Source organism: Capricornis sumatraensis, chromosome 14, assembly GCF_032405125.1.
Source record: "Capricornis sumatraensis isolate serow.1 chromosome 14, serow.2, whole genome shotgun sequence".
Taxonomy (NCBI): Eukaryota; Metazoa; Chordata; class Mammalia; order Artiodactyla; family Bovidae; genus Capricornis; species Capricornis sumatraensis.
In genome coordinates, this window is record NC_091082.1 from 71,388,328 (window position 1) to 71,404,757 (window position 16,430).

At 44.1% G+C, this 16,430-nt stretch overlaps 1 protein-coding gene across 1 annotated transcript in view; it reads left to right on the top strand.

Annotated features, from left to right (window-relative positions):
• The window catches only part of LAMC1 (laminin subunit gamma 1), a 119,058-nt gene that overhangs the window by 67,869 nt on the left and 34,759 nt on the right, over nucleotides 1–16,430 (top strand). Inside the window, exons 2-4 of the mRNA XM_068986299.1 lie at nucleotides 5,530–5,834; nucleotides 10,741–10,871; nucleotides 13,528–13,694. Coding sequence (XP_068842400.1) covers nucleotides 5,530–5,834; nucleotides 10,741–10,871; nucleotides 13,528–13,694 — 603 coding nt within the window. The remainder of the gene's footprint in view (nucleotides 1–5,529; nucleotides 5,835–10,740; nucleotides 10,872–13,527; nucleotides 13,695–16,430) is intronic.

A 16,430-nucleotide genomic window follows, 5' to 3' on the forward strand; every position in this document is an offset into this window, starting at 1 on the left:
TGCTGCTGGTGCTGCTAAGTTGCTTCAGTCGTGTCCGACTCTGTGCGACCGCATAGACAGCAGCCCACCAGGCTCCCCCATCCCTGGGATTCTCCAGGCAAGAACACTGGAGTGGGTTGCCATTTCCTTCTCCGATGCATAAAAGTGAAAAGTGAAAGTGAAGTCGCTCAGTCGTGTCCGAGTCTTCGAGACCCCATGGACTAAAGCCTACTAAATCCCTTGCTTTTGCACTCAGGTAGAAGGCAAGGCGCGGGCTTCCTCCCATATGGAGCCAGTCCTTTCACAGCGCTGAATCACATTCTCGTTTCCCAGCCTCGTTTCTACAATCTTTGCCTTTCTGCTCACTGGAGCACAACAGCAGTGTCTCCTTGTATCTTCTGTCACCTTAAAGGGAGGCATCTTCCCTGGCCCGGTACCCCTCCAGCTGTGTGGTCTTCTCTTTCTCCTCCACTTGATCGAGATGTCAGACCAGGTCGGCTGCCCTCACTGTGTCTGCATTTCCACCACCTGTCTGCCATGGGTTCTCAGTTCCCGTTCAGTAAGATCCCTGCCAGTGGGACTATCCTCACTAAGCGCAGCGATGACCTCTTTTTTTTTTTTTAATATAAATTAATTTATTTTAATTGGAGGCTAATTACTTTACAATATTGTAGTGGTTTGGCCGTACATTGACATGAATCCGCCACGGGTGTACCTGTGTTCCCCATCCTGAACCCCCCTCCCACCTCCCTGCGGTGACCTCTTTGTGGCTTGAAGCTAGTGGATGCTTCTTAGTCATTATCTTACTTGACTCGCTCAGCAGATTTAAACACCACTGATTATTTATTTCCCTCTTGGCGTCCATGATATTTGTACTCTCTGACTTGCCCTCCTCCCTCTGGTCGTCATGGTCCCCTCTGTCACTTCTTTTTCTGGCTGTGCTTTAAATGTTGATGTTCTTCAGCATGACCCCAAAAGTCACCTCTCTTCTCACTCAGCACTCCTGCCCTCCTTGGTCGCAGCCATGGCACATCTTCATTATCCAACTGCAGGCTAATGAGTCCTAGATCTTCTTTTAACTTTTGAAAAACTAAAAAAAAATTTATTTTGGCCACACTGTGGGGCATGTGGGATCTTAGTTTCCTGACCAGGGATTGAACCCGCGACCCCTGCATTGAAAGTGTGGAGTTTTAACTGCTGAACCACCAGGGAAGTCCTTGAATCCCAAATCTGTATCTCCATCTTAGATGTCTCTCTTGGGCCTTCAGATCATTCACATCCAACTCCCTACCAGATGTGTTTTTTTCCCTTGTCTCGGTGACCATAGACACTTTAAATCTTGCGTATCCAAGATAGAACGCACCTCCCAATCGTGCCCTCCTCTCCTGCCTCCAGTTTTGCTTAACCTCCTTTGTTATCTGTTGCAGTGGATGGTATGGTATGTCTCTCCATTTGGTTGTTTTTAAACTAGGAAACTGAATGTTATTTTTAATCCTACTGCCTTATGGAACATGTAGAAGGAACTTCAGCAATGAAACTGAATGTCAGTAGGGTAAAAGTAGACAAGGCAATTGGAAATGACTTCTTCCCTCCATCAGTTACCAAATTATTATGGATAGTGAGGTCTGCTGACTACATGTCTGAGAGACTGAGCATGCATGCACGCAGCTGCATGTCACCCAAGTCCATTCATTTCTCTCTGTTCCAGCTCTCCCTGACTGAGTGCAGCCACTGTTAGCCAGGACTACTGCTGCATCTTTCTAACAGTTCTTCCCACCTTTAGCCCTGTCCCTTCTAACCTAATCTCCACACAGTGGCCAGAATGATCTTTCTAAAAATCAAACCTGATCATCCATTTCTTGACATAAATCCCTCAGTTGGCTTGTCAGTGGGATTGAAGTTGCTCTTTAGCATGGCCTCAGGCCCAGCATGCATGCTTGCTAGCTGCCTTGTCTCCAGCCACCCTCCCCAGTCCTAGCTGTACTCCACCCCTCTGTGTCCTCTGTTCTTTCATACATCCTGTTCCATCTGCCTGGACAACTGGTCTCCATTGGCCTAGCAAATCCCTCTGCATTTCTCGGGTCTTGGGTTTAGATGTCACTTCCTCTCGAAAATGTTTCTTGACCTCACAAATGTGGGTGAGGTGACTTTCCTCCAGCCTCCCCAAACCTCATGTCCTTCTCCGTCATAGCATTCATCACATGGAATTGCAGTGGTCAGCATCCATGGCTGGGTTGGCCGCAACACCGAAGGTCATACGTGTGTCCATCTCGTCATGTGGAATGTGGGAGCCTCCTTTCCAGATAGCCGCAGACTGCCACCTCTTTCAGCCGTAGCTAAAAGTTAGAATGAAAAAAGCACCCCTGAATATGAGGCGTGGGGAGACAGGGCCAGTGCCAGCAAGCTAGGCTGCTTCAGAGCTCAGCGCTAGCAGAGTTGCTTTTCTGATGTTCCGTGTCGACACTGAGTGACCGCATATCCCTGTTTCTTTCAGCGTGTGGCTTTGTGGTGCAGATGTTTGTCTGGGACACTGGATACCCAGATCCATTTTGCCTTCTCTCCTTTGATCCGTCCTCCTGCAGATTGGGTTGCTAAAGAACAATGAAATGGCAGAAATGTAGACAGAATAGAAAAGCAAGGGTAATCTGTAGTCCAAAGATTAGTAAGTAAGCCTTTGAACATCCCAAGCCACGTACTCATGAACTAAATTATTTTACCATTCCAGAATGTTTTAGATAGTCTCTGGAATGGCATTGATACTGTATTATAACCTCGCCCTCATTCACAGGTGGCTTCTTTACATTTTTGACACAGTAGAGAGATACAGGTTCAATTTGCATTCTTTTAACAGGAGTGTTGTAAGCTGTATTTGCATGGCCTGTGTCCAAAGTGTTGTAGTGCTTCCTAGGTAGAATGTCCAGGTTTGTGTTATATTCTTTGGCAGCTGTATCAGGTAGGCCCTTGTGCAATCAGGCTCCTGTGTGTGAACATCTCCAGGATCCTAGTTCAGGAATTGTCTTCTGTACTGTATTACAGTAATGCTTTCTATTTGTATGCTTCTGCTGTTCAGTTGCTAAGTCATGTCCAACTCTTTGTGACCCCATGGATTCTAGCCCACCAGGCTCCATGGGATTTTCCATGGCAAGAATACAGGAGTGGGTTGCCATTTCCCTCTCTAGAGGACCTTCCCAACCCAGGGATCAAACCCAGGTCTCATGCTTGGCAGGCAGAGTCTTTACCACTGGGCCACCTCTGATAATGGTACTGAGAAACAAGCCAGCTGGCCTAGTGTTCAGCCAACGTAATGCTACCAAAACCCTGAAAGCCTTAGCACTTATATCTCAGACTAGATTGAAGAGACAGTTGTCTTTAAGCTCCAATTTCATGACTATATATACAGTTATATATATGAACATATATATACAATTTCATGACTATATATAAAATTCAGGATATATATATATTATACATACTCTGTATACAATTTTATAACTAATCAAGTATATGCAGATACGCAGAATCTTAGTTTGACCTTCCAACAACTCTTTGAGATATGTGGCTCAGGGATCATCACTCTCATTTTTTTTATTTTTGAAAAAAATTACTGATATATAGTTGATTTACAATATTGTAGTAATTTCTGCTATACAGCATGGTGATTCAGTTATTTATATATATATATATATTCTTTTTCGTATTCTTTTCCATTATGGTTTCTCACAGGATAGTGAATATAGTTCCCTGTGCTGTAAGTAGGACCTTGTTATTTATCCATTCTATATGAAATAGTTTGCATTTACTAATCCAAAACTCCAAATCTTTCCCTCCCCAACCCCCACGTCCCCCTTGGCAACCACAAATCTGTTCTCTATGTCTGTATTATCCTCATTTCTACAGAGGAGAAAATGATGGAGAAAGTACTAGAGATCCCACAGCTAGTAATTGAGGAGTCAGGATCTGTACTTTGGTCTTGCATTGCCCAGTCCTGTGTTTTTTTCCTTCATGCATACATCTTTATATTCAAGATCTTATGTGCGTGAATGCGTTTCACGTATATGGGTACAGTTAAACCCCTCTTTTAACGTCTGGACCATAGAGTCAGATTTGGCTTATCTGATCAGTTTTATCCTGGATAAAACTGACTTGAAGAAGAGAGCACGGATGTGCAGCCCATACTTCCCCACCGAGGTTGAACTCACCCACTCAGTCCTGGATGGAGTAGCAGGGTGCCAGCAGGCCTCCCCAACCCGGCGGAGGAGGGGCGCCCTGAGGAGTGAGGGAGAGGAGAGGGGGGCCCGGCTGCAGAGAGGAGAGAGTTGAGGAGATTCCAGGCCACACACGAGCATCACTCCTCCCCAGGGGTGAGTGGGTGTGAGGAAGTGAGACAATGATAGAAGTCTCTCCTCAACACTTGTGGGAGTGCAGGAACCCCTCCACTCCAGGTCCTGGAGGAGGGTTCTTCCTGGGAAGTTGATTCACACAGAAGAGACCCCCTGTGTCAGACATACCTTGTCCCCCGAAATATACAACATGGGTCTGAGCGGGTAGTTGTGCCCAAGAAAACCTTCTTGACAAAACCTGATGGGAAGACCCATTTGTGAATGAATGGCGTTTAAAACCAGTTACATTACCTTTTTTTTTTTTTACAATTATTTTAATTGGAGGTTGATTACAGTATTGTGGTGGTTTCTGCCATACTGCACAGTATCTTTCTTGCCCACCTGAAGTCCTGCTGGCCAGCACCCGCACTGGCCCAGCCGTCAGACCATGTTCTGGCGCTGCCAGACCCAGTGACCAGGCTCCCAGAGGCCTGACAGCCTGTTGGCTCCTGCTCCTTGCTGCTGTTTCCTGCTCGGCACTCATGTCCCATATATTCTCTTCTGAATACAGCTTTTTTAAACTGCCTTTCTCTTCTCTGTCTCTCTCTGATTTTGTCTCTGTTCAGTGACTGGAGAAATTTTTTTTTCTTCATTCCTACTCAACTCCTGACCTTCTCTCTCAAATTTCTCTTCCAGAATCTGGTAAATAAAGAAAGATTAGTCTTGATGATACTCTTCTTGCATCAAGAAGAGAAATTAAAATGCATAAAGAATGAGTTTTTGAAAATCTTGGAAGTACCCAGAAGAAAGCTAGCAAATATTTTCCTTTCTGCCTTTCAATTAAGCTTTTGTAGAAGCAACAGCATTGAGGATAAAATGCACTTTTTCACTTAATTTTACTTTCATTTCACAGTATAAGTACGTAATATACACTGTCAGTTTTCATGGGAAGCAAAATTTCAACAGCATACATCATAAATGGGCTTTTACAAGCCAGTTTCTGAGCCCAGCCATAACGCATGTCTGTGGGAAAAAACGCACTGTTTCCAGGCTGAGAATGGCCTGTTGGGCACAGCCAACGTGTCGTGCGTTCTGGAACCCTCTTAGTCTAGTGTGCACAGGGTGGTTTGTATCCTCTTTCTTTGTTGAGTTCCAGAGCAGAGTGGGAATAGAGGAGGGTTCTTCGCTTCATCCACATGACTTACAAACATCCACGTGTTTGCCCCAACAGGAAAAGCATTTGACATCACATACGTGCGCCTCAAGTTCCACACCAGCCGCCCGGAGAGCTTCGCCATTTACAAGCGCACGCGGGAAGATGGGCCCTGGACCCCTTACCAGTACTACAGCGGCTCCTGCGAGAACACCTACTCGAAGGCAAACAGGGGCTTCATCCGCACGGGAGGCGACGAGCAGCAGGCCTTGTGCACAGATGAGTTCAGCGACATTTCTCCTCTCACTGGGGGCAATGTGGCCTTTTCAACCCTGGAAGGAAGGCCCAGTGCCTACAACTTCGACAATAGCCCTGTGCTGCAGGTAGGCACCCGGAGCTCGGCCTGATAGCCGCTGAGTTGTTCCACATGCAGGGCACGGGAAGATCATCATAGTGGGGGCCCGCAAGCCCACTTTTGGAGTAAGGGTCAGGACAGACAGCTGGACTTTATTCTGCTCTCCTGTGTACTCTTAACAAGTGAAGGAAGTAGTTTCGTTCCTGCTGCCCCATTGATGTTTGTTCTTGTGTTTGCGTGCACATGTATCCTGGGATGTAAACTTTACAGATACTTTTAAATGCTAAGCAATTTTAACTTGCATCTCTGTACTTGCAGTGGAAATATTTTGCTCCTCTACCTTCCTTTTGAAGGAGGGTATTTGAATGAATTTGCTGGTTTTTTGTTTTTTTTTTTTTTAAATCTTGTCTTACCTCTTTGATTTGACAAAATACAAAAAAAAAAAGACTTACCTTTTAATGTTGGCAAGAGGGAACAACTGAAATAAGATGTTTAAGAACTCTACCTTCCTTTGCTGTTTTTTAAAAAGCTCTTATTTCTCCTTGGCTGTGCTGGGCCTTCGTTGCTGCGTGGGCTCTTCTCTAGTTGTGATGAGTGGGGGCTACTCGCCCTTGTGGCATACAGGCTTCTCACCGCAGTGCCCTCTCTTGCTCCTGGGCATGGGCTCTGGGGCGCGGGCTTCAGTAGTTGCAGCACGTGGGCTCAGCAGCTGCCGTTCCTGGGCCCTGGAGCACAGGCTCAGTAGTTGTGGTGCACGGGCTTAGTTGCTTCCTGGCATGTGGGATCTTCCGGGATGAGGAATCCAACCCCATGTCTCCTGCATTGGCAGGTAGATTCTTTATCACTGAGCCACCAGGGAAGCCCCCTTTATTATTTTACAAGGAAATTTTGGTTGTCTGGCACTGTTGCCAATCATTATGAAAACTCTTCATGACCTAAAGGCACTGGTTTTTATGTCGAGATGTGAATTTAGCTTCCCTGGTGTAGTTCTTAAGGATGGTGATAGAAGCTTGTCCCTCGGTGGCAATCGATTCAGAGAGTGTTTTTTCCATAAATTCTGTGTGCCTGTTCCTTATGCACTACAATTTGGAATCTTTCTGTATTGCTTAGATGTCTGTGACCTTTTCTTATGTTCTGGCTGTTGATTTTGGAGAGGCGGATGAGTGTCCTGCCACCCTCAGCACATTGACACCAATCAGAGATGCTTCCATCACATGGCTGAAGCTAACATCTAAATGGGGGCAGCCCATATTAATTTGCTGAGACTGGATGTGGGTTTGCAAGTGCTACATATATTTTATGAAGAGCTATTGTGACTCCTAAGTAGGGAATGCCCCTGTTTTTCTGGGTGTTATGCCTTTGTAGCCTCATCATTCTCTCTCTTTGGAATTTTTTATGTTCAAGGACTCTTTGTCTAATTTGGCTGTGTAGCTTTGGACAGTGGAAAAAGACAAGACTATATTCTGTCTGAGTCCAGTTCCTCCCTTCCATTGTACTTCTGTTGCTTGCTGGGGGGTCATAAATCTTGATTTTGGTAAACTCTGAGGGTTCTGGTGAGCAGTGAGTATGTTTGCAAAGGCCTTTCAGAAAATTTCTTTCAATGGCAGGAAGATGTATTCAAAATAAATGGCAGGAAGAATAACTGACTCTAGTAGATGAAGAAACAGATTACCTGCGGGAGAAATGATCTACAAATATAAAATTTTTAAAAATTTTTAATTGGAGAATAATTGCTTTACAATGTGGTGTGGGTTTCTGCTGTACAACAACGCAAATCAGCTATAAGTATACATATGTCCTCTCCCTCTTGAGCCTCCCTCTCATCCCTCCTTTCCCACCCCTCTGAGTCATCACGGAGCACTGAGCTGAGCCCCCTGTGTTACACAGCAGCTTCCCACGAGCTAGCTGTTTTAGGCATGGTAGTGTATGTACGTCAGTGCTACTCTCTCCGTTCCTCCCACCCTCTTTTTCCTCTGCTGTGTCCACAAGTCTAAGTTGATCAACTGGCGTATGTTTCCTGGCTTTGATTCTTTGTACACAAGTTATTATATTTTACTGTCCTAGAGAGGAACCATGTATTCAGTAGGAAAAAGCAGTGAGGTAATGTGACTGTGGTTCTCTCACCCCATTGCTGACTGTATGCCTTGTCCGCTTGTCTTAAATCAGTTCCCCAGCTATAGGAGTTCTGATGTTTCTTGCTCTTCACGCCTCAGAAACTCGTAAGACTAAATGTGACAAAAGGCTGTGGGCATTCGCAATAGATTTGGTCAGTTAGTATCATTATGCAGAAGCATCAGTTATGTGTCTCTGGATGTAAGAGTTCTGACTCTGATATACAGCTACCAAGGAAGGGTAACTGATCTGACCGGTAGCCGATCTGACAGTGAGGACAGAGGCAGATGGCTCCTACCCTCATTGCTCTTTGCGCCTCCCTGTAAAAGCTGTGTGATCTCTCAGAAACCTTCCTGGTTTCAATGTTGAATATTGCTGAGCATGTAGTGATTTATAATAATGATTAGCATTTATTATAGCACTTACTATAGTGTGCCATAGTGTGCCAAGTGTTGTTCTAAGCCCTTTAGATACATTAAATATATTAACACATTTAACTCTCCTAATAACTCTATAAGGTAGACACTTTTATTATCTCCATTTTACAGATGAGGAATCAGAGGCCCAGAAAAGATAAAATCACTTGCCCCAAATTACACTGTTTCTAGCCACTAAACTGGGATTCAAAACCTAGAAAGTCTAGTTCTAGAGTCTGTTTTCTTTAAGATGCCCATTGTGAAGGAAAAAGTCTTAGATTCAGCTCTTGAGAAGCTTTTATTCAAAAAAAGCCGTGATAAAGTTGAAGCCTGTCAAAGATATAAGCGCTAAACACAGAGATCTGTTCAGCTATTTACACTACAGACGACTAAAAGATTCCTGACATTGTGACTGTGAGTGGGAGTTGTTATTGGAGTTCCAAGTTTGGATATGGTGAAATCACCATCTCTTCTCCTTTCTAATTATACATGGAGGCTTCACGGAGATTAGCCCTGATGAGCTCTCTGTGTTGTATCTGCCAGGTGTTTGGCATGGTGTAAGCAGTGATTCTTAATCAGGGGTGTGCCTCCCTGTCTCACGTGAAGCCTTCTGAAAACAGATGCCTTCGGCTCTGCACTTGGCTTGTTATGTCTCTGTTGGTGATGCTGAGATGCAGTCCCAGGAGAGAACTAAAAGTGGGCGTGGCATCTTTGGGTCATTATATGTAATACACCACTCTAAAACTTCATGGTTTTAAACAGCCTTGATTTCTTGTTTCCCATGATTCTGTGTTGGCCTGAGGTCACTCCCTGGCCAGTCAGCTGGGATGGGAGCTGGGTTTATCTTCTCCCTGTCATCTTACCTCCTCAAGGAGGCTAGACTCGGCTTCTTCATGTGATGGTGAAAGTATTCAAGAGGGTAAGTCCCAGGGCACGCGTATATATCAGTCTTCTGCCGGTGCCACGTTCGCTGCTGTTTCTTTGGCCAAAGCAAGTCTTTTGCCTACCTAGGATCAACGTGAAAAGGGAATATACAGGGCTTGGACACTGGAAGACATGGTTCCTCGGGATCATTGTTACAATTACTCCAGATGTCAACATCTGACTAAAATTAGCTCAATGAAAGGGCATTTATTATAAGCACTCAGATCTCATAAAACCTAGGGGAAACTGTATAACCTTCCTTCTTGGCCTCTGCCATTATGATAGACCTGCCATCTTGATCAGTTGTAGTTTCTGCCAGTCTGCCCATTTGCTTGTTGTTCAGTGGTTAGGTTGTGTCCAACTCTTTGCCTTCCCATGAACTGCAGCATGCCAGGCTTCACAGTCTCCTTGAGTTTGCTCACACTCATGTCCATTGAGTCAGTGATGCCATCCAACCATCTCATCCCTTGCCGTCCCCTTCTCCTCCTGCCCTCAATGTTTGCAAGCATCAGGGTCTTTTCCAGTGAGTTAGTTCTTCGCATCAAGTGGCCAGAGGATTGGAGCTTCAGCTTTAGCATCAGTCCTTCCAGTGAATATTCAGGGTTGGTTTCCGTTAGGATTGACTGGTTTGATCTCCTTGCTGTCTAAAGGACTCTCAAGGGTCTTCTCCTTGGTGAATGTTAATCTGAGCACCAAGTATATGCTAACCAGCAGTGAAATGCAGTGAACAAAAACAAAAAAATTCCTGCCCTGTGGAGCTTATAATCTGATGTGGCAGTGGTGGGGTGGGCAGGTGGTGGTGACGGAAACAGGCAATTTTAATAAAATTGTGATGGAAAATAGGGAGTTGGAAGTAATGGTGGTGGAGGCAATTTTAGATAGCATGGCCAGGGAAGGCCTCACAAGAAGCGACATTTGGGAAGGGTCAGGACAAAGGAGTATGTCTGATTGGTTCAGGCCAGTGGAATGATCGATTGCTTTGGGATGTGTCTCCCAGATCTGTCAGGAGTGGTTGGGGTAAAAGGGAAAGGGAGATGGAGCAAGACGGGTAGGAGGAGGCAATGACCAGCATGTTGAATGTGGTTGTGCCACTTTGTGAACTCTGTGTTGGCTTTCTCTAGGCTGGCTTTGGGGTGTGGATATAGAGTGGAGAGACGGGACATGTGTATTGAGTACCTAATGTATGCTGAGTATTGAAAAGCATATTTCATTTAAGCCTTTCTACAGCCTTGTGAAGAAACTAGTATTGTTTCTGCCTTGGGGGATTCTGAGTGGTGAAGTAACAGCTTAGATCCAAGAAGGGAAAAGTCAAGGAGAAAAATATAAGGATATTAAAGGAAGTCTTTGAGTAGTATAATAGAGTTAATGCCAGAAGAATACATAAGTTAAATGACACATTAACTGTTTAGAAGATTTTGTCACATACATGTCTCTTATATTCAGTGCCTTTACCATCTTTACTATGTTTTTATTTTCTGGCAGGAATGGGTAACTGCCACTGACATCAGAGTAACTCTCAATCGCCTGAACACCTTTGGAGATGAAGTGTTTAACGACCCCAAAGTTCTCAAATCCTATTATTATGCAATCTCTGATTTTGCTGTGGGTGGTAGGTAAGTAAGCCATTAAATAACCTTGAAAGCCATAAAAGCTTTGGTGTAGGAGTGAATGTAGCCACTTATTTACAACAGCATTAGTAATGTTGTTAGACCTCATTATCCTGGAAACAAAGTAACTAGGTTTTCTAAAACCTTGTCCAATCAACACAGTCAGTTCAGTCACTTAGTCCTTTGCAACTCTTTGCGACCCCATGAATCACAGCACGCCCTGTCCATCACCAACTCCCGGAGTTCACCCAAACTCATGTGGATCGAGTCAGTGATGCCATCCAGCCATCTCATCCTCTGTCATCCCCTTCTCCTCCTGCCCCCAATCCCTCCCAGCATCAGAGTCTTTTCCAATGAGTCAACTCTTTGCATGAGGTGGCCAAAGTACTGGAGCTTCAGCTTCAGTATCAGTCCTTCCAATGAACACCCAGGACTGATCTCCTTTAGGATGGACTGGCTGGATCTCCTTGCAGTCCAAGGGACTCTCAAGAGTCTTCTCCAGCACCACAATTCAAAAGCATCAATTCTTCGGCGCTCAGCCTTCTTCACAGTCCAACTCTCGCATCCATACATGACCACTGGAAAAACCATAGCCTTGACTAGACAGACCTTTGTTGGCAAAGTAATGTCTCTGCTTTTCAAAATGCTATCTAGGTTGGTCATAACTTTCTTTCCAAGGAGTAAGCATCTTTTAATTTCATGGCTGCAGTCACCATCTGCAGTGATTTTGGAGCCCCCCAAAATAAAGTCTGACACTGTTTCCACTGTTTCCCTATCTATTTCCCATGAAGTGAAGTGCAAAGCCCTATGACAGGCACTGTAAAGCTACTGAGAAAGTGTGGGACTGACACTCACCTTCTGAGAGGGACCTGACCTTCTAGGATCCTGCAGATGAATGAGGCAGGCGCTATGTGAACACGTGAAAAGTTAAATACTAGTATAGTCACATGCTTTAGATAAAGAGATACCATATGTCAGAGAATGCTTACAGGACAGTCAGGCTAGAGAAGCAAATCGAACCTAAGCTGGGCCTCAAAGAATAGGTAGGGTTTAGATAAGGAGAGAGGATGTTTGGGTTGGGTGCAGGAGGATGGACATGTCATGAGCAAAAGTTTAGAGTTTAAAGAATCTAAATCTCCTTGATGGAAGGAACATCTTACATGAATTTGTAGAGTTGTAAACCAGAGAGAGTTTGATAGCCAGAGACCTCAGACAGTGGGCCAAGAATCTTGGACTGACTTCTGCTTGTATTAGCCTATGAAGTCTCCAGAGCAGAAACATGATTTTTGTATGCTATGTTCCTGGTATGGGATTGATGCTGAAGGGAAGCTGATGGAAGCTATAAGCAGTGAGCAATCATATACTCTTTTGGAGTAGGGCTCTGATATCAGAAGATGAGCTGCAGGCAGAGTGAAAGTAGAATATGGTTGAGAGAATTTTATATTCCTGTTACGATCATCTCGGTGTTAGGTGACAAATGCCTGACACTGGGGTGGTGACAGCAGGGCAGAAAGGAACATTTAGGTGCATTTTGTGAAGAAAGAATTATCAGGATTGTAGTCAGAGAAGATTTAAAGGTTTAGTGATCAGGAGAATGGTAATAGCAATTTACAACAATATAAATGGAGAAGAGCTCATCTGGCGAGATGGTAAGTAAATTCAGGTATAAAATGTAAAGCTTTAAGTCGTGGAGGACATTACATTTGTGTAGCAGTCAGGGACAGAAGCTTGAAAGAAAGAGGCAAGCTGGGGATATAATTTGGGATTCCTCCTAGTGCGCTGTAGATATTTCAGAAGTGTTTGAGTGTATTACTAAGTGGTGCCTGAACGGACCGCTGTCTTTAAAGAGCGAGCGAGGGGCACGGCAGGGCAGCAGATACTCATGGGGATTTCCACAAGTCCTTATTGTTCTAGGGCCTTCGTCTTAGGGATCCATCAAGGATTCTAACCCCAACAACCCGAGGGAGTGTCTACCAGAGAGCCGTATGTTGGTGTCGTGGCTGGCTCTTGCTGTCTCCAGATCAGAATGCTTTAAAATCATGATGACAGATAACTGCTGACGTTTACTGAGTTGTATATGCCCGTATAATCCTGGGCACATAAAAAGAGCAACCTCTTGATCTCAGTAACTCTATGAAATAGACATTATTCTCATTCTCTTACAGGTAAGGCACTGGTTAAGTGACATCTGTAAGTCACAGGCAGCCTGGCCTCAGAGTCCACGTTCTTTTTTTTTTTTTTTAATTGCAGTATAATTGCTTCACAATGTTAGGTTAGTTTCACTGCACACAAAGTGAATCTGCCGTATGTATACACCCGTGTTCTTCTTAACCACTACACTTGGCTTCTTCTTGAAACACACACATTTCACTTCAGGAAAGGGTCCTACAGATGTCCTCAGAAATTGTCGCGGACTTTCTTTTTATGCCCAGTTAATGCTCCAGCCCCAGTTAAATAAAGCTACCTTTTTTGGTCAGGATTTTTCTTCATAACTAAAAACACAGCCATTACTTAATCTTGCTCAGCTCCTCAGTTTACAGTTGTGCTTGGTAAACTCAGAAACATTTGGAGGTTGCTGTTCTTTCTCCATGAACATCCTTTCTCTGTGTCCAGTCAGCTCTTTCTAGCTGTTTCTTCTTTTGAGTGTCTCTTCTCTCCCCAGGTGCAAGTGTAACGGACACGCAAGCGAGTGTGTGAAGAACGAGTTTGACAAGCTGGTGTGTAACTGCAAACATAATACTTACGGTGTAGACTGTGAAAAGTGCCTTCCTTTCTTCAACGACCGGCCATGGAGGAGGGCGACCGCCGAGAGTGCCAGCGAGTGCCAGCGTGAGTGCCCCGGCTTCCGTCTGCTGAGCTGTCTCGAGGACTTTGGAGGGCGGGGGGAGTGGGTGACTTCCTTTGATTCTTTCTTGAGAGGAAGAGCCTGCAAGGCAGTGCTTCTTCCATAATTTGAGCATGTAGATATATATATAAAAATATACATATATATATATATAACCTGCAGGCACATCAGAGGAGAATCGTAGATGCGTGGAATTGGCCATAAACATAAACTTGCAGGTTTTCTATTTCCTTGAGGAGCATACTAAACAGAATGGGAGCAGCATGTTCAAGGTCTGGCCTTTTCCTTAGTTCTAAATACTGTGCCAGTGTTCAGTTCAGTTCAGTTGCTCAGTCGTGCCCGACTCTTTGCGACCCCATGAACTGCAGCACGCCAGGCCTCCCTGTCCATCACCAACTCCCGGAGTTCATTCAGACTCATGTCCATCGAGTCAGTGATGCCATCCAGCCATCTCATCCTGTGTCGTCCCCTTCTCCTCCTGCCCCCAATCCCTCCCAACATCAGGGTCTTTTCCAATGAGTCAACTCTTCGCATGAGGTGGCCAAAGTATTGGAGTTTCAGCTTTAGCATCATTCCTTCCAAAGAACACCCAGGGCTGATCTCCTTTAGAATGGACTGGGTAGATGTGTAGCCTACACTAAAACATGGTTTTTCTAGTCTTTTCTTTGTTGCTCTTTAAAATATTCTTCTTCCTTCCAGTTCTTATTTCTTCAGACAACCAAGGTTGCTGATCTACGTTAGTCAGGTGTGATGAGAAGTAGACTAAGACTACCATCAAAAGATTGTTTATCAGAATTATTTTTTCTTTATCTGTCTAGAGAGCGAAATACAGAGAATTTTCGTACTTCCCTTGTGCAGAGGCGAGAGGCTTTGAGAGGAAGAGTAGATCCTAGTAGTCTTAGGAAGAGAGAAAATGAAAAAAGATTATACATTGTTTATTCCTTCATAAATGTCTTGGTTTATTCTGAAGAGATAGAGAAAGGAATCTTAGGAGAAAAATCATGAAACTGTGTAATCATGATTTGCCAAGAACTTAAAAAATAAGACACTTTTAAAGCAGCTATAACTTTCTTCTGTCCTTATAAATATTCCTTATCATACCTTCTTGGAAATAAAGGGACTAAGAAGGAAGACACTCTGAACTTGCAGGAATTATTGGCAGAAACCTTGAAAAGGGACCAGTGTCTTGACTTAGGACTGTTTCCATTAGCTGCATACAGCACATTTTCATCTTTTCTTTTTTCAGCAAATCCCTGATTTTTAGGTAAGTTTGATAGCCGCCTCCTCTAGTGTTCGTAAGCCCTTGAACTTCTCTATATCTTTTACTGAACTGTAACATCCAGTGTTAGAAGCTACATGATAAAGGCTGATAAAAAGTGATTTCTCCTAAGATGTGACATCTAAGTAAATATACACATGTGTTTGAACAGTAATCTGCTTAATGATGTCATATTTTGAGTCCATCAGGGAACGTTTTGAGAAAAACGAGTGTAATATGATTGCCAGCTTCTCACTGGCAAATGAACTGAATACAGCTAACAAGGCTTCGATGAGGAGCTAAGTCGGTTTGCTTCCCTTGGAAGTCCCTTCAGCACCATGACCCCTCAGAGAGAGAAGCTCCTGGAGTGGGGACGGTACTACAGTGTTGTCAGGTGCTGGGGGTAGGGAAGAGAAGATGACAGCTGTCTTCTCTTCTCAGCTGGTGATGAGGGAGCCACAGCATCCTCTTTAGTGGTGGCTTAGGACAGAGTAGACATGGGGGTGGTTCTGCCTCATAGACTCCAGGCACCAGACCATTTAGGTGCTGTAAGCTGGGCTGATTGTGAGATAGTCTAGGGAGGCTTGAGAGAAGAGAAAATAGCTGATTTGAAGAAGGGAATGGGAGCTTTTAAAATTACTTAACTCTCTAATTCTTGATGCTAGTGATTCAAGTTCCTAAAAAATTTTCAAGTATAACACTATAAAAGAACTCATGGAAAGGCAGGGAGGAGAAAAAAATAGATACGTTAAAAAATTTTTTTTAAACAAGTTCCTGCTGTATCTGAAATCAAATAAAATTTTATTTTTATTTAATAGTCAAAATACTATCTGTACTTGGGGCAGAATTAATAATCTGAAAAAAATCATGTTAATGCAAGTATAGTAAAGATTTTCAGTGACTGTAGATACTTGTTCTTAAAATATGGTTATGCCCTATAGGGACTATAGCTGCTTAACAGATGACCCACTGGGTACCGTGGCTTCCCAGTAGATAGAGGCATCTAGTGGGTCTAGATTTCCCTTCTAGCGGGTTTACTTTCCAGTGCATCTAGATTTCCTGCTTCCTTTTACAGAAGTACGTATTGTACCCAGTATAGCTCAGGTCACCCCAGGCTCAGTATGCAAGTAATCTGGCATTTTGAAATACATTAGTGGCTAATGTATTTGAACTGTCTGAGCCCTAAAATGGTAAACTGATCCCTTGTGCTTGGACTTGGTATTAAAATGAAGGATAAAGACTCCGAAAAATTGTAATTTGACTTGGCTTTTACTTGATGCTAAAGCTGAAACTTCAGTACTTTGACCACCTCATGCGAAGAGTTGACTCATTGGAAAAGACTCTGATGCTGGGAGGGAGGGATTGGGGGCAGGAGGAGAAGGGGACGACAGAGGATGAGATGGCTGGATGGCATCACCTACTCCATGGACGTGAGTTTGAGTGAACTCCAGGAGTTGGTGAT